At 42.3% G+C, this 16884-nt stretch overlaps 1 protein-coding gene across 3 annotated transcripts in view; it reads left to right on the forward strand.

Annotated features, from left to right (window-relative positions):
- Nucleotides 1-3546: 3546 nt before the first annotated feature.
- Nucleotides 3547-16884, forward strand: part of syde2 (synapse defective 1, Rho GTPase, homolog 2 (C. elegans)) — a 29685-nt gene continuing 16347 nt past the window's right edge. The window contains exons 1-2 of one of the 3 annotated variants that reach the window (XM_017487360.3): nucleotides 3547-5488; nucleotides 12873-13358. In XM_017487360.3, coding sequence (XP_017342849.1) covers nucleotides 3706-5488; nucleotides 12873-13358 — 2269 coding nt within the window. In that variant the 5' untranslated portion in view covers nucleotides 3547-3705. The remainder of the gene's footprint in view (nucleotides 5489-12872; nucleotides 13359-16884) is intronic. The other 2 variants (XM_017487362.3, XM_017487363.3) reach the window with 2 other exon arrangements.

Here is a 16884-nt window from a genome sequence, read left to right on the forward strand (position 1 = left end):
AAGCTGTATCTTTACGTTTTCCGACATCTTTGATCTCTTATTAACTTAAACAGGGAGAAAAAAAGAGAGAAGCTGGTGAGGGAATGACTGTTTGTAGCATTCAAAGCATGGTGTGTTGTTCGTTCATAATAAAATACAAAATCGTCAGCAGAATAAAACACATGCTGTTTTATTAGGAAAGTAATAAACCTTCAGGCTGTCACTCATTATCACTCATGAGTCACTCGTTATTTTACTTAATCCTATCAAATGCCCAAAAACAGTATAGACGCTCACCAATACAACACCGTTCTCACTATTGCAGTTCTCTAGTAACATTAATGAAAGGGTTAGTGCAGACTTCTAACTGCTGTTATTATGCACAAGTTATCCCAGTTACGTTGTAGTTGGGGAAAAACATGATCAAAGATGTATTATAAAGTAATAATTAATGCATAAGAAGCAATGCTCAGTGTTCACAATGCAGTGAACGATTAAGACTGGGAATTCCATTGTACATGACAGAGGGCGTGTCTCAGTCAGGTCCCATAGGTGGTGAATCGGTGTATGGTGTACACGAGTTAGGGCACTGGTAAGAATCCTGTCTGATTACACGCTGGGACACTGATGACTCGCGTTGTAAAACGTCACCACTAGCATTTATCAGCAACAACAGGCAGGACTGATATCTTTCTGACATGATACTGTACGTCAGGAAGTGTAAATCTGTTAGCTTAATCGCACGCATTTCTGTCATGGGACTTCAAGCAGGATCGTAGCAAGCGAGTGGATTTTTTTAAAAAATCATTAAACGCTTAAAACTCAAACAAAGCGTGTATAGAACATCAAATAAAGTTAAAAACAACAACGATAACGGGCTACTTACATTTGTAGACGAAGCTGGCTGAGTTTGTCCGCCATTTTTGTTCGGGCTGAGAGGCTTCAGAAAACATGACGTCATTTCCAGTAAGGGAACAGAATGAGCATCGATGCTTCCTGATTGTTGTGGTGCATTGTGGGATTTTTTAGGAAGCGAACAGGAAGGATTTTGTGATCGAGACAGCCCTTAAAATGGCCGCCTCCCAGATCATCGCCCTGACTACTGAACTACGGAGCTGACTGAGACGCACCCAGGAGTTTCGAGCTCTGTGTACTCGAACTGAACTATTAGGCAACTATTATGTTTATATGTAATAAACATGTATCTCAGCGTATACTGGAAATTAATTCATATGTCTGAGGAATTCACGAGTGGAAAAGTTTTTGCCATGTTCATTACGTCATTGACATTTTTAGAATTAAATGCTAAAACGTTAAAAGACCTGACAGTAATGCCAGATCTGTGATGGTTCCTCAGGGTTTCTTTGCTGATGATTAGAGGTTCTAGATTTCTAAAGAGGCTTTGCGGGAACTCATTTCTGAAAGGGAAACCCCCTGTTTTAGATTGCGGAGCTGTATCGAGAAGCCCAAACTAACCCTGAGGGTCGTGTCAGTACTTAAGCATGCAAGTCTGATGTGCAGTAGTAAGTACACACACACACACACACACACACACACATATAACAACACATTAATATAATATGAATATACGTAACAATGAGGAAGGATGTCTACTTAATGTCTGTTACTTAACACTGAAAAACAAAATTAATCTTCAGAACTAAATTTGTTCAATTTTTATTTTATTTTATTGTGAGCACCCCTGATGTACCCTTTGCCTTTTTAGTGCATTTAAATTAATTATTGCAATTATGAGGTCATAAAATGTACATTTAAATGCACAAAAAAAGATTTTAAAAAATGTTTTACCAACAGCTTTTCATAAATACAAAACGGGTACAATTTTGTATTTTTTTTATATAGGTAAGGTTATATTAGGTACCAAAGATAAGAATACTGCCCTTGGACAAATACAGTTTGGTACTTTTATGTAATGTATAACATTCCTATCTGGACAGGAAAGTGCTCAATCTGGCAACCTTCCTTGCGTAAAGTGCCTCTAACCTCTCACCCCGGCCAAAAACTATTTCAACTATTTGAAGTGCGAAAGGAGGCGGAGGCAGAGCTGAAAGGAGAGCAGTCGTATGCTGGGTAGAAAGGGACAAAATTCTTTCAATCGCACGCTTGTTTACATTCTGCTCTGGAGTGAATTTTCGTTGCCTGCAAAGTGAATTGTAAAAAAATTAATAAAACTGAAGAATGAAGTTTGGTGCGTGATGTTCGCGTCATTAATTTTGCACAGAAACTAGCTATAAAATGAATGTAACTAACATATAAATAAAGCTTTTAGCTAACAGAGCAGCATTTCTACACGCCATGGAGTACCAGACGGTGTCAGAAACCCCATCAGACGCTACTCCAAGACAAACATAGTAACAGTAAGTTGGTCACGTAAACATCTGACATCAGACGTGACTCGGTTGATAGACGAGATTTGAGATCAGAGGACCAATGTGTAGGCTACATTTCATTTCTGTTGCATTATAGTTTTAATTCCTGGAAATTTAGAGAGAGAAAAAAGAACACTAGATGGCAGTACAGACATGGATGTCATTTGCATTATGAATAATATAACTGATATTTTCATTTCTGTAATTCTCTTTTACTTTTGGAGGGTGCATGGTGGCTTAGTGGTTAGCATGTTTGCCGCACACCTTCAGGGTCGGGGGTTCGATTCCCATTGTGTGCATGTGTGTGCAGAGTTTGCGTGTTCTCGCCGTGATGTGGGGATTACTCCGGTTTCCTCTCCCAGTCCAAAGACATGCATGGTAGGCTGATTGGTGTGTGTGAATGTGCATGTGAGTGTGCCCAGTGATGGACTGGCACACTGTCCAGGGTGTACCCCGCCTTGTGCCCGATGCTCTCTGGGATAGGCTCCAGGTTCCCTGTGACCCTGAAAAGGAGTAAGCGGTATAGAAGATGGATGGATGGACGGACTGCTGCATTTGGCAGGATTAAAGTATTAAATGATGGGTACCTCAAGTATCGTAAACGGGCGTGCAGCACCTTTTACACGATAAGAGGATAAAGGCGTCCAATCTTGATTATGAAAAATATAAATAAATATAAAAGAAAAAATAAATAAATAAATATCATGCTTGCAAACCCACTCATAGCTAAAAACATGTTTTTGTTTTTTTCGCTTGGATTATAACCCAGCACCGTCTGTTTGTAGTTATTCCCTGGAAATGAGTAGTAGGCTCTCGTAGTTACTGAAAACAGATTTTACACAATCCTGTGTTTTGTTATTCAGTATTCAATCATGAATCTGTTCATTCAGCAACGGATTTGTGTGAGACATGAGAGAGAGAAAGATCAAAGAAATAAAATGTCGCATGTCTAAAAAAAAAAGGTCATTTCTTTTATTTTATTGCACATTTTAACATTTCATACTTCCTTGATTTGGTTATATATTGCAAAATTCCTTTACGCGTTTCTAAATATCTGTTTTCTAAATTGAATTATGCAAAAATGCAAAAGCCGAGAAGGTGATACAAATTTTGGCCCGTTCTACCCAGCATACAGAGAGCGAGCGCGCGCGCGCGCGAGAGAGAGAGAGAGAGAGAGAGAGAGAGAAACACACGTACACACAGAGTAGAGAAAGAGAGTGAGAGACGGAGCTCAGAGGATGAGATGGAGTCGCGGCTGGAGAAACGCGATCCGGTCTCCCCGAAGCGGCTCTGCTGAACCCCGGGGGCGGGAGAACCGAACCGGGGCAGCCGCGGAATGGCCGATCCTCTGCGGCGGACTCTGCTAGCCAAACTCCGGGGGAAGAAAGCCAAGAAAGGCTCGGTGCCGGTGGACTGGAGCAACGAGGAAGGTAAAGAGAAAATTTTGCGCGCACGAGACGCGCACAGTCAGCGCGCGGCCGCCGCCATCGCGGAGCTGGATTACGTGCCGAGCGCGATGAGAGGTAAGCAGGGCTGTGTGTACGGGGGGTTAGAGCGCACGGGGGCACGCTGGGCCGACGAAAACGAGCCGCGCGTGCACGTACACGCCGGTCAGGGGGGCGATCAAAGCTGCGGATACGGGGGGCAAGACGCACGGACGCTCTCGGTGGTCTCCGGTCAGACGCACGAGCTGTTCTTGGCGAACCAAGTGGGCAGGCAGCCGGTCGCAGTCCCGCGGAGACACACCGAGGGAGACTCAATAGGGTTCGGAAACTGCAGTGAGGTTCCCTTCATGCCCGCGACGGACACCGTAAATAATGCGCACCGCCGAGAACCTGCTTTCAAACCCAACACGACCAAAGAACAGCATGTGGAGGTGGAACGATGTCTGAACGTTGGCAGACCAGAACCTGACGGAACCAAGATGGACTGTTCGGATCCACCTAGCCTTTTCCAGTATCTTCATTCCGAGCACGACTTGATCCGGACTATCGAAAGTTCTCTGGAGCTTTGCGAAGATTTCAGCATGCCTTCTTTGCAGAGTCCGACCTTTTTCCCCACGGAGCTGGAGATAGTAGATGCTGACTTGGCTCCACGTCTGGTGTGCGCAAGAGAGGGAATGAATCGCCACAATTCCATAGACAGTGAGGACGATGACTACTATGATAATGAAATCCTGCCGTTTTACGAGTCCGACTCCCGGAGCAAAGAGTTGAACAACAGCGAAGGTCCATCTGGAACTTCTTTGCACCCTTTACAGTCCGAGTCTGAGCGGATTGTTGACTCCAGCACTCAGGAAACAGACAGGCTCAGGAGTCAACTCAAAGAAGCGTACTACCTCCTGATAAATGCCATGGATGGGATCGCTTTTGATGGGCAGGTGCAGCGAAATGGTTATGTGGAGCAAAGCAGCAGCTCGAGTCAGTCTCGTGAAAGCCTGAGCGTGAGTTCTGCTTCTTCCGCGAGGCTCTCCAGGTCCTCTGGAGAACATGGCCACCATTGGACCCTTCCGAGTCCTGGAGAAAGCAGTGCCGCTGACCATGGGAGGAGTTCTCTTAGGAGCAAAAGTTTGCAGAATCTTCTCTTGGCCCAAAGGAGGCCTAACCTGCAACGCTCCATGAGTGACGATGGTGTCCGGTATCCTGTGCAGGAAAACCAAGGTGAGCCATGCTCCGAAAACAGGAGCCTCGCTGAAAACGTGCCAGTCGATACACCTCCATTGGCGAATGGTGGAAACCTGGATTTGGAGACTGCGGCTACCGAACCCATGGTTTCAGAGCATGCAGAGGAAGTGGACAACATTACTCACCAGCATCCTTGTGACAGAGTTCCCCCCAGAACAACTGAGCCATTCCGCTCGAAGCAGATGAATCTTACCAGGCATGTTGGAACGAGTGCGGGAAAACCTCCTGGGGTCACCGTTAACAAGATGCAAGAATGGATGCACAGGGGCCGCTTGCTTTCTTCAGAGATGAGGCAGAGAATCGCCGGATCCTGCTCACACGGAGTGGCTCAAGAGCGCCACGGAAATGAGTTCCAAGCCTGGGCCAAAACCTTCAGCCAGGCCAACACTGTGGAAAAAACCGGAACCGTGAACCCTTCAAGTGGGCATCACCCAGGTACGAACAGCCACGGGGACTGAAGGAACTTCTCTCTGTCATTCTCTCTCCTTCTGTCTGTGTTTCTCTGTTTTCCTCTGTCTCTCGGGAATACACCCGCACCTCCTCCCCCTCATTATTTCAACCTCAGTCATCACGGATCTCCTGATTCTGCCCCTCTCGACTCCATGTAACCGGTGGTGGGTCCATGGTTTCTCCATTCCTCTTCCTATCTAACAAAAGGTTCATGTAGCTAGCTGCACGCTGGTGGAGGGCTCACACTGGTTCACCACATTACTAACACTCTGGTGGTGGGGGTCATCGTTATACCAAATCATTCCGCGCAGTTTTTTTTAAATTTCTCAAATATCATACACTGCTCAAATCTTATCTGATCAAGCCGAGTTGGTTTCAAAGTTGATTTGAGTTTCCCTGGCCAGTGACTTGTATCAGGAAACTGAATTCCGCCTTTGTTCCCAGCAGCATGTACAGCTTCTAGATTGAGAAGACTCATTTGTCTGACTTTATTAGATAATCATATTGCGTACAGACTGGATAACGGCTGCATGTCTGCACTGATTTGATGATGTTCCGCACATGGAAAACAACAGGCAAATGGGGACCACGCTTTGGAAGAAGATCTTGAGAGATCTGTAGTGTTTCGCTCCATGTCCTCAGAAAGCGTTGGTGTATTGGATACGATTTCTAGTATGTAAATAAAGCAGGCATTGTTCAGGTTTGGGATTTTGGAAGCGAAATGTTTCCTTGCGTTGTTCGCTAGTCATTATGGTTATACCCCGGATAACGGCCGTGTGTCTGTGCTGATTCAGTATAACACGTCATGGTGCGGTGAGGGCTACGATTTGGTGGAAAGAGTTCGGCTCCTGAGTTGTTCCTTTAAAACATTGTTCAGGTTTCGGATTTAGGAAGCTAATTTCTGTTTTCTGGAAGATCTTGTTGGATTTGTAGCTTTTTTTTTCCTCTTATGTTCTCAGAAAGTTTGTCTGAAACAGCATAGCGCACTTTTTTTATGGGGAAGTTTGGATTTTGGAGGCTAATTTCTCGCACCTTATTAGCTAATCATTATGTTTACACCTCAAGTCAACGGCTACGTCTGTGCTAATTTGAAATTAAATATTATCAGAGGGATTTTATACAGGAACGGCCATATTTTGGTTGGAGATCTTTCTAGATCAGTAGCATCTCTCTCGCTCTCTCTCTCTCTCTCTCTCTTTTGGATTTCTTTGCTAATTTGTCTCACCTGACTAGATAATAATAAAGTCTGCATCTCAGAAAATGGCTATGTCTGTGTTGATTTGTAAGGACCATAATTTGATTCAAAATCTTTGCAGATATTTAGTGTGCCATCCTGTTGTCCTCAGAGCTGTGTGTGTGTGTGTGTGTGTGTGTGTGTGTGTGTGTGTGTGTGTGTGTGTGTGTGTACACATCACTGCTGTTATTATCCTGCTGCTCTGGGTTCTGAGGGAAAATCCAGTGGCTCATACATGGCTATAATTGTATTGGTGTGTAGGATGAGTGGAAATTTGTGTTCTGGAGTGGAGACAAAATGGCAAAGTCTTTCAAAATGCTTTGTGTGTGTGTGTGAGAGAGAGAGAGAGAGAGAGAGAGAGAGAGAGAGAGAGAGTTAAAGTATGTCAAGGGAATTGTTTGTTTTAGACAGTGCAACTGTTAGGCTTTTAACATATGCACACTCACAGATGTTGGTACTGTGTGTGTGTGTGTGTGTGTGTGTGTGTGTGTTTGAGAGAGAGAGAGAGAGAATGAAGGCTGCTGAAGGAGCCTGACATCAGATACAGTGTTCTTAATGATCTCCCGCCATGCACTTCAGCCAACTCCAGAAGCTCCCTGCTGCTTCCTCATTCACGACTGCTTCCTGATCTCAGATCAGTTTCCACAACCTTCCACGAGCCCTAAATCATTCACTGCTCTGATCTGGGGTCAGTTTTCTGAGCTGTATGATACCTTCCTTTCAGATACATTCCTGTGCTATGGAAACGTGACACTCTGGGAGGGAATATTTGGCATACTTGTCGTGCGGCTTGTTTGTGTTTGGTTACTTAACACCGAGGATAAAGAAGCAGCGATTACGCATTCGTTCAGGCCGACGGGATTATTCGTTCCGGTTAGCCTCGGGTTACCTAAAGAAGAATGATGGCATTGATTCGTGCGGTGCATGACTTGCTGTAATACACTCTGTAATACACAGCTCGCTCTCAGATAAGTGTATCTACTTGATTACGTTGGTTTCTCTGTGTACATACTAAATGTCTTTAATAACAAAATATGAACATTTTTACAAAGGGACGGAGTTTTCTGGGTGAACAAGGGAGGAGCTTTTGCCTGACCAAGTTATTTCCTGTTCTCACATACGTTATATCGGTCCGTTCAGGAATTATTTTTTTTTGTGATTTTGCTGCAGCTTTTTTTAAATTTGCGAGGCAACTTGCAGAGTTTTTTTTTTTTTCGGAAAATTACTCGAATTGGCGAAATCGCGATCACACGGAAGAGTTCTGCATGCTCTTTGTCAGTGATGTCTGTTGGTAAATGAGAGCTTTTCGATGTACTCACGTTCGACGCACGTGAATCGAAGTCGGCTTCGACCGAACGCACGTCGTAACGATGTCCCGTGATGCGTCTCGGCCCGAATCTGCGGAACATCTGAAAAATTGTGAGCGCCTCAGAATGCTGCGGCGTTTATGTCATTTTCCGTTCATTTGTTCAATCGCAAAAATCCTGGAAGGAGTGTTTATAGCAGCTGTGAATAGTCGGTCCCTCACCAGCCTCTCTTTATTTGTCTCTCACAAAGTTTAAAAAAAACAGAGAAAACGCAAAGAAGCTTCCTCTGTTCGAAAACTGATGTTGGAAAACTGTTACACTGGAGACTCCTTCCATAAACGTTAAATAAACATCTCCTTGTAAAGTAAAAACTTCACCAACACCGTTTTTTTTTCACGTGGTTTGCAGCTGCTGTTATAGAAAATGACTCGAACACCTTCCAACCAATCAGAATTCAGCACTGCTGTGGTGTAATACTGTAATAATGTAATTATAACAATAATAATATCATAACAACTTCCTCCTGGTTCAACCATATGAACATGAACTCTGTGTGTGTGTGTGTGTGTGTGTGTGTGTTTTGTGACTAACGTGACAGTCAGTGACTCGTGCGAGCGAGCTGTTCCAGAGCTTCCTCATTTCTCCTGGTCTGAGAACAGATAAAGTGGGATGCACGATTTATTCTTACATTAATCCAACACTGAGTAGAACCGTGGTGAGATTATCTCAGAGGAATGCGGCGTAGTGGTGTGTTTTGCCCTCGGGGCGATTTTTCAGGAACTGTATGAGTTTATTTACTTATTTTTTATGTATTTAATTTTTTTTAAGTGTTTGACTTAGGCAGTTTCCCTGAGGCATGGCCAGTTGAACTGAACATAGACCTTTGTATATATATGTGTATGTGTGTGTGTGTGTGTGTGTGTGTGTGTGTGTGTGTGTCTTTGGTCTCGAATTCTCTGCATGTGTGTGCATGCTCCTTCAGTAACGAAAAACCCTTCAAAAGAAACAAGACGGCAGCATCCAGCACAGCACAGTCCTCAATATAGCAACCACAACCATAGCTCCCTCTCTCTCCCTCACACGCATGCACACACACACACACACACACACACACACACACACAAACCTCTGTGTGTGGTTGATTTGATAAAAACAGGTTGGTACACACCACATACACCAGTTAAATTGCTCCCTCTTCAACACACACACACACACACACACACACACACGAGCGCGTGTTTTCTCAGCTCTAACACAGAATTGTTACATTTATGAATTAAAAACAGACTTTTTTTGTTATAAAACATCACAGTGCAGTATCTGTAGAGTTAGCAACAAAACGTCGGATAACAACTTGCTAACATTTATCTACAGAACCTAAATGAGGAAGCTAGTTTAAATATGCTAATAACAAAAACAAATCATGCGAAATGTTTATACTGAGAACTGGTAGATAACTTGTTCCTGTGAGCTACAGCACTGAACTAATTTAGCTAATGTTAGTGATGGGAAAATGGTATATACACGCTAAACATAACACGCTAATCTGAAACTTGTATCTACCGAATGTGTTCATAAGCTCTAGTAGCTAGCTACTTAGCGAAGTTAGTTAAAGTTAGTGAAAATACTAACTAAAACATTTTAACATGTTCAGCTGCTGTTAAACATATGACTGAGAAAACGCAACGCGACACAAATCGAGACTCGGACACAAAGTTTTTCCTAACAAATGTGAGCCTAGCTGTATGCTAACAAATACAGGCTAGCTGCATGCTAACATTATCGACAGTAACATTGCTGTTTGGATATGTCTGATAAATGATTTACTCAAATTTTGTAATTGCATAGAATATCTTAGCTTGTAGTAGCATAGCATACCTACGGTTGTGAGGATAATGAGGTGATGTTGGGTTGTCATGGTGACATTTTGAATGAGCAAATTATGCATATTTATAGAGTTGTGCACTTGAAGGTGTAGACAAATTCTTTGGCCATTTCACTAGTGTCTTGGGCAAACGAAAAATTGTGTGTCCGTGTGTGTGTGTGTGTGTGTGTGTGTGTGTGTGTGCTCACGTGTTTGAGAAGAACAGAAACACTTGAGTCTTTGGCTGAGATAGAAACAATAACGCCTTTCCATTCATCATTTAAATCTGAAGAGCAGCACTTGCGCTAATCCCGCACTAAAGCTCTGTGGTCACACGTGTGTGTGTGTGTGTGTGTGTGTGTGTGTGTGTGTGTGTGTGTGTATTATGGACTTGGGCTAGTAGAAAGTATGTAAGTGTGTGAAGGAATGAAAAGATGGCGTTTCTCAAAATGCTTTCACTGAGTCAGGTTTGCATCAGGACTGTAATAGCCGAGATCATGCTAACGTTAATGCTAATATGGTCCTACGGTTAGCTCTATTGAGATATTAAAAGCCAAGAAAATCAATGAATGTGCAAATTGTTCATTATGTTTACAAGCTGCCAATGTTACAACGCTGAAATATGTAGCCGAGATAATAAAGGATTGTTAACTCTTATCTGAATGACCTTTCGCTAATTTTATGCCAATCCTAATACAAAGCGGCACTCAACTAGGCAGCTAAAAAAAAAATTTAATAATTACATTTTCATTAAAGTTCCTCAAGAGACTGTACATAATGTTTTGCTGATGCGTGCTAACAAGTGTTTTGCTAATTGTGTGCTAATATGGTGCTGCGCTCACATTAGCACTTTGCTAATAAAAGCAAATACGTGCACTCATAACCAAAGATTTAACAGATTAATGTTATGTAATAATTCAAATTGATATTATAGACGCATGAATCTTATAGCTGTTGCGTATGCTAATGCTAACACAGTATGTAGCTAATAAAGCCGACATTCGGCAGTTAAAGTTATGCTAATCTAATGTGGATGAGAATATCCAGGCAGGATTAGCATTGTGTGCTTTGTGCGTAAGGTTTTCTGATTTTCTGCTTCTCTGATAACTGATGTAGGACTGTGTGAGAAACTGAAGCGTTTATTGGATATCACTGAACGTTTATTGGACATTATTGAAAGTTTATTGGACGTTGTTGAACGTTCTGCGAAGCCTACAGTGATGTTGATCCAACTCTTTATCAAATTTTTTATCTAATAAACTTCACTTGAGTTGTTAAAGTAATGAAACAGTGTTTGAAATGGCAGTGACTTGGGAAAGTCAACAAGGGCCTGTTAAAATGCTTTGGAACATGGTCTTGGTCTGCTGAAACAGACGTGTGTTGTCTCACAAGCTCGTAACATCATACGTGTTATGTTTATGTTTTTCTTCAGCAATGACACAGATGTTCTGTGTTACAGTCCTGCAGTCGTTAGCCTCCAAACTGCCGTAATGATATAGCCGGCTCTGCTTCCCTGACACTTATATCTCTCCCAACAAGTGAAAATATTTAGCCGTGAGCGTAATTAAGAGGTTGCGTGAGACCGTGTTTCCTGCAGGAATAAAGAACGTGTCATTAACACACCAAAGAGAGAGAGAGAACGTGCGGGGAATGTATATCAAAACAACCTTTACAGTAGTCTGCTCAGCGTGTCACAACAGGACACGGATTGGCCACCGCTTATGAGTGAAATCCGCAAAGCTCGTGTCTCGTAACCAATTTTTAGTGATTGTAAATCTCTGCTGCTTTTGAAAAAGCGGACACTCTCTTTCACTCTCACTGTGAATGTAATACACGCCACTTTCTCAATCTGAAGATACAAAAGCGCAGACTCATAACGGCGTCTATCATATTGTGCCCCAGGCGACGGGTGTGTTTACTTTTTCTCATTCTGTTTGTTTAGGCGGAGAAGCGCTACTTTTTCATTCATGTCTTTACTCACTGTGTGTAAACATTTTGGTTTGGTGGTATTTATGGATGTGTGTGTGTGTGTGTGTGTGTGTGTGTGTGTGTGTGTGTGTGTGAGTGGGTGCATGTGCGTAAGGGTGTGTTTATATGCATGTTTGTGGAACTTTGAGAGGACCAAGTGCCCCTATAATAAAAGTTTAGACTTCAAGAGGACCTTTGGCTGGCTCTCAAAAAGAAAAGTGTTTTTGGAAATTGCAAAAACCAAAACTTTTATTTGAAAACCCAAATGAGAAAATAGATTTCCTTCTGGTTACTGCAGTTAAGGTCACTGAGGTGAATGTGGTTAAAGTCATTGAGGTGAAGTTTAAATTTACTAAAAGGTAAAGGTTGAATGTACTGAGGTAAAGGGTAAAGTCACTGATGGAAAATTTGAAATTAGTGACATAAAGGGTAAAGTCGCTGAGGTAAAGGTACTTGGGTTAAAGAGTAAAGTCACTGAGGTGAAGTTTGAACTTAGTGACATAAAGGGTACGGTGACTGAGGTAAAGGGTAAGGTTACTAAGGTAAAGGGTAAGATTACTGATGTAAAGTTTGAAACTAGTGACATAAAGTATAAAGTTGCTGAGGTAAATGGTAAAGTTACTGAGGTAAAGGGTACGGCTATTGAGGTAAAGGGTACAGCTGTTGAGGTAAACGGTAAGGTTACTGAGGTAAAGGGTAAAGTTTGAAACTAGTGACATAAAGGATAAAGTTGCTGAGTTAAAGGATAAAGTTACTGAGGTGAAGGGTTAAGTTACTGAGGTAAAGCGTAAAGTTACTGAGGTAAAGGGTAAAGCTGTTGAATATAAAGGATAGTGGTGAGGATGGTGTTGGTGGTGTTGGTGGTGATAACTGATGTTGGTGGTGATGGTGTTGGTGGTGATGTTGGTGGTGGTGGTGATAACTGGTGTTGGTGGTGGTAATAACAGTGATAGTGATGGTGTTGATGACGATGATTGTCTCTCTCTCTCTTTCTAGTACTTGTGATGGACCCCCGGGACTCCTGCACTCGTCCAGTTCCTCTAAACTCCATCACCGTCTCCAAGAAGCGTAACTGGCTAAATCAGAGCTCCACTCGGCCCTCGCCACTCTTCGACGAGGACGACCACACACACCCTCCACAAGTACTCAATCACACTCAGCCACAAACTTGCACTCGACCACACAATCATGCACCTCATGTCCCCGTCTCTGACCCTGCCGAGGAGAACGACGCGGACGACGAGGGTGAGATCTGGTACAACCCTATTCCTGAAGAGGAGGAGGTCGAGCTCCAACGTGGCGAGTATGGCGCAAGAGTGCTGAGACAGATGAGTGATGAGGAAGGGGGCAGAGCCTCTACTACTTCCAGGGATTCTGGGAACTCTAATGCAAGTCATTCCAGCGATCAGAAACATGTGTACAGACAGATGTGCAGATCACAGGAGGAGAAACCCACAATACGACCTACAACTACAGCTACAGGTGTCTTTTCTTCCTCTACTCTTTCTTCTTCTCTCTGTCCTTCGTTTTTTCTTTCTCTTCTTTTTCACTACTTGCTGACTCTAGCAGTAACTGATGAGCTCAGCTATTTCACAGCTTTGTTTGGCTTTCTATAATAAACATTGTGTCTTTGCGACTTACTACAACTCTGTTTAGACACTCACTCACTCTTTTATTGGGAAAAATTGGAACCATCTGTTGGCTCCATTTACATTATGCTAGCAAAAGTGGAAACGTATGCTAACACCCTCATTAGCATACTGTTCCAACTGTATTATTGTATCTATTTTTCATCAAGGTAGTAAATATATGAATGGTATATTAACACTCATGGTTAGCATAGTGCTACTTCCTATTGTTCCTAGCTAACGGCTATTACGCTACTTAGCCGTGTAAGTAGTGCAGGATAAGACAGTTCTGTTTTTAAGATGCTAGTTCTTAATTATCATAGTATTACTTCCTGTTTTCTCTTGACATAACTTTTCTTCTTCTTGAACATTAAAGATCCATAAAACACTTTTTAACAACAGCTAATTTTTAATAGTTTTGATACTACTTAGTCATGGGAAATGTAAATAGCATAGGACAAGCTAGTTCTATTACTAAGACATTAGCAGAGACCTAGTATACAGACTGTATATGTTTTAAAAAATAATAGCCTAGCACAGGAGTTAATGTGATGCTAGGATTAACTTTTCCGCTTTGTCTGTATAGCCGGCAGCCTCTGATGTGGTGGTGGTAGCTGAGCGTCTTTGCTAACAGCTCAATTATAGCTGTAATTATGGTTGAGCAGGACTATAGATGTGTGTAACTCAACCTCGACAGTGACACGCCGAGTATACGAATCAATTTCGGTTTATTGCTAGTTCCGCGGTCCTGGTTTTTAGCTTAATGTTATCCAGCTTTGGTTGTTAAAATTGTGTGTGTGGTTTAATTAGGCAGTAAGATAGTTAGCCTAAAGTTAGTTAGAATATAGCTAGCTACATAACGTCAGGTAGCGGCATTAAAGTTGGCTATGATTACTAGTTTAAAAACTGGCTAGTTTTGCTAGCTAAACTGTGATATGGTGTAATTACATGTAGTATATTATGCTATATTGAAGAAGGGAATAGAAAAGGCTAGTTGTGGTGTCACATGATCGTGTTTGTGATTGGATGATCAAATGTAGTTAACTAACGCTCCACCCTTGATGGCCCTTGAGTACCTGGTGACTCTCGTGGACTCCCCAACACACACACACACACACACACAAAAATAAGGTCCTAAGTAAGTAGCATCACAGTTTAATTAACAACAGACAGATAAAACCCTCCCTCTCTCTCTCTCTCTCTCTCTCTCTCTCTCTCTCTCTCTCTCTCTCTCTCTCTCTCTCTCTCGCTCGCTCTGTCTATCTCTTGTTACTTGAGATTGCCTATAATCCCTTGGAGAGTAATCTGAGCTGACATGCCGTGACATGGTAAGGTGACATGAGAAGACGCAGGACAATGACTGAGATGCTCCCCTGACCTCTGTCCTATAGAATCACCATTACTGTGTGTGTGTGTGTGTGATCAATCTGTGTGGAGCACTGTAACAGGACACTGTTCTTATGCTACTGCTGCTGAATGATTTAAGGGAAGAGATCTTATACACACACATTACATACTCCAGCCTGGGGTTCGCTGGTATCCCCCGCTTCCATGAAATCAGACTCCATTTTGACACCGATTACATCAGCAGGTGCGCAGAGAAGATCAGGAGCTGCTAAAGAACCATCATAAATCCTCAATGTCAGAGCCAGTGGTGTTTTTTTCTGTGTGTGTGTGTGTGTGTGTGTGTGTGTGTGAAACTTTTGAGACCTTTTTAGGAATTTCCACCCCGTTTCTACCAGGACACATTGTACTTTCTGGAACCTTTTTTAGTTCTTGCCGAAGAGTAGGTATTTTAATAATTGATCTTATTAGAAAAGTACCAACTCGGAAAAGTCTTACTTCCTGGAACTTAAAAAGTTCCAGAAAGTAAAATGGGTTCTGGAAACTGTCCTGTAATCCACTGCAGGAACCTTTTCCAGAACTTTTGACTCCACAAGCACATCTTAAACCACCTGGAACCTTTTTAGTTCAAACTAATCCCAAAGTCCCAGATAGGCCATATCCATCGCAGGAACTCTTTAAGAACCTGGGACACACAGCAGGACCATTTTCTACTTCCTGGAGCCCTTTTAGTTCCTGTTACAGAATTGGTGCTTTTCTGATTGTCTAAATCAATTAGTAAAGTGTATTTATTATATTTATGACGACAAATAGTGATGTTTTTGCTACACTGTTTTTTGGTGACAAGTTCAAAACACATGCTACACACTACCTGTGTGTTTTTAGTTCATGTAGGTGTGTGTGTGTGTATAAAACACTCCATTGTGCTCGCTTATATACTGCAGTGGGAAAAAAGGAAGTGTTGCTTATACTACTATACTACACCAATCACACTGCTAATTACAGCCTGTACAAGACCATTCATTGTCATTGCACTCACACACACACACACACACACATACTTCAAAACCCCAAACACAAACGTCCTACTAAATTAAGCACCTCAGCAAATGGTGTGTTTCCTCTCCAGGAACCTTTTCAGGAACCCGGGAACTTAGGGCACGTTTTCACCTTTTGGAGCTTGAATGAAAGCTTCACAGTTCCTCATTGACTTCCTGTTCCTTCTTAAAAAGCATAAGGGAGGTTTATTCAACAACCAGGCGGCTGTCAGGAGACTTTAGTTTCGAATTCTTTAACAACTTTTATACCACGGCGCTGTCAAGATCTGGATCCTGATTGGTCAGAAGGTGTTTTTTCGAACAGCAGCTCTGACAGCAGCGCAGCTCCAAATTACGGGTTTATATTAACGAGTCTCAGGGACTCATACAGCGGACACTCCACGTAAACGGGATTTTAAAAAACCGTCTGTAATCGTTGCTATGGTGAAGTTTTCTTCAAATGAAGAGACGTTCATGTTTAACATTTATAAAAGGAGTCTCCAGTGTCCAGAGTTTTCTGACACGTTTAGGACACTTTGCGGTTCCTTTGGAACATGACCAGCTGTACTTTTTTATCTTATTAACATGAAGAGAGGGTGGGTGAGGGGACGGCTGTTTACAGCTGCTATAGCGTAAGTGAGAACAGGAACTAATCAGGTTGGGAGTGGGAACATCTTCAGCTCCTCTTCATCACCCCACCCCGCTGTTGATTACTTTACTACAACAGCATGCCATGGAGTGTTACATTCCTTACTTAGATCTTATTTTGACTGATTTACATCTACAAGCCCAGTTATTTACTTTATATCCTTAATAAAAGTGTTTTTTTTTTCTTGAGCACAATTCATCATTATAATTAAGGGAAAAGAAAATAATAATAATAATAATAATCCACATGTAGTTCTGTGCCAGATTGTATTTATTTATTTATTTATTGGGAAGATTCAAAATATATTCTGGATTTTAGTAAACTGTAAACTGCACAGTTGCTCTGGTAGT

Source organism: Ictalurus punctatus, chromosome 15 (assembly GCF_001660625.3).
Source record: "Ictalurus punctatus breed USDA103 chromosome 15, Coco_2.0, whole genome shotgun sequence".
Classification (NCBI taxonomy): Eukaryota; Metazoa; Chordata; class Actinopteri; order Siluriformes; family Ictaluridae; genus Ictalurus; species Ictalurus punctatus.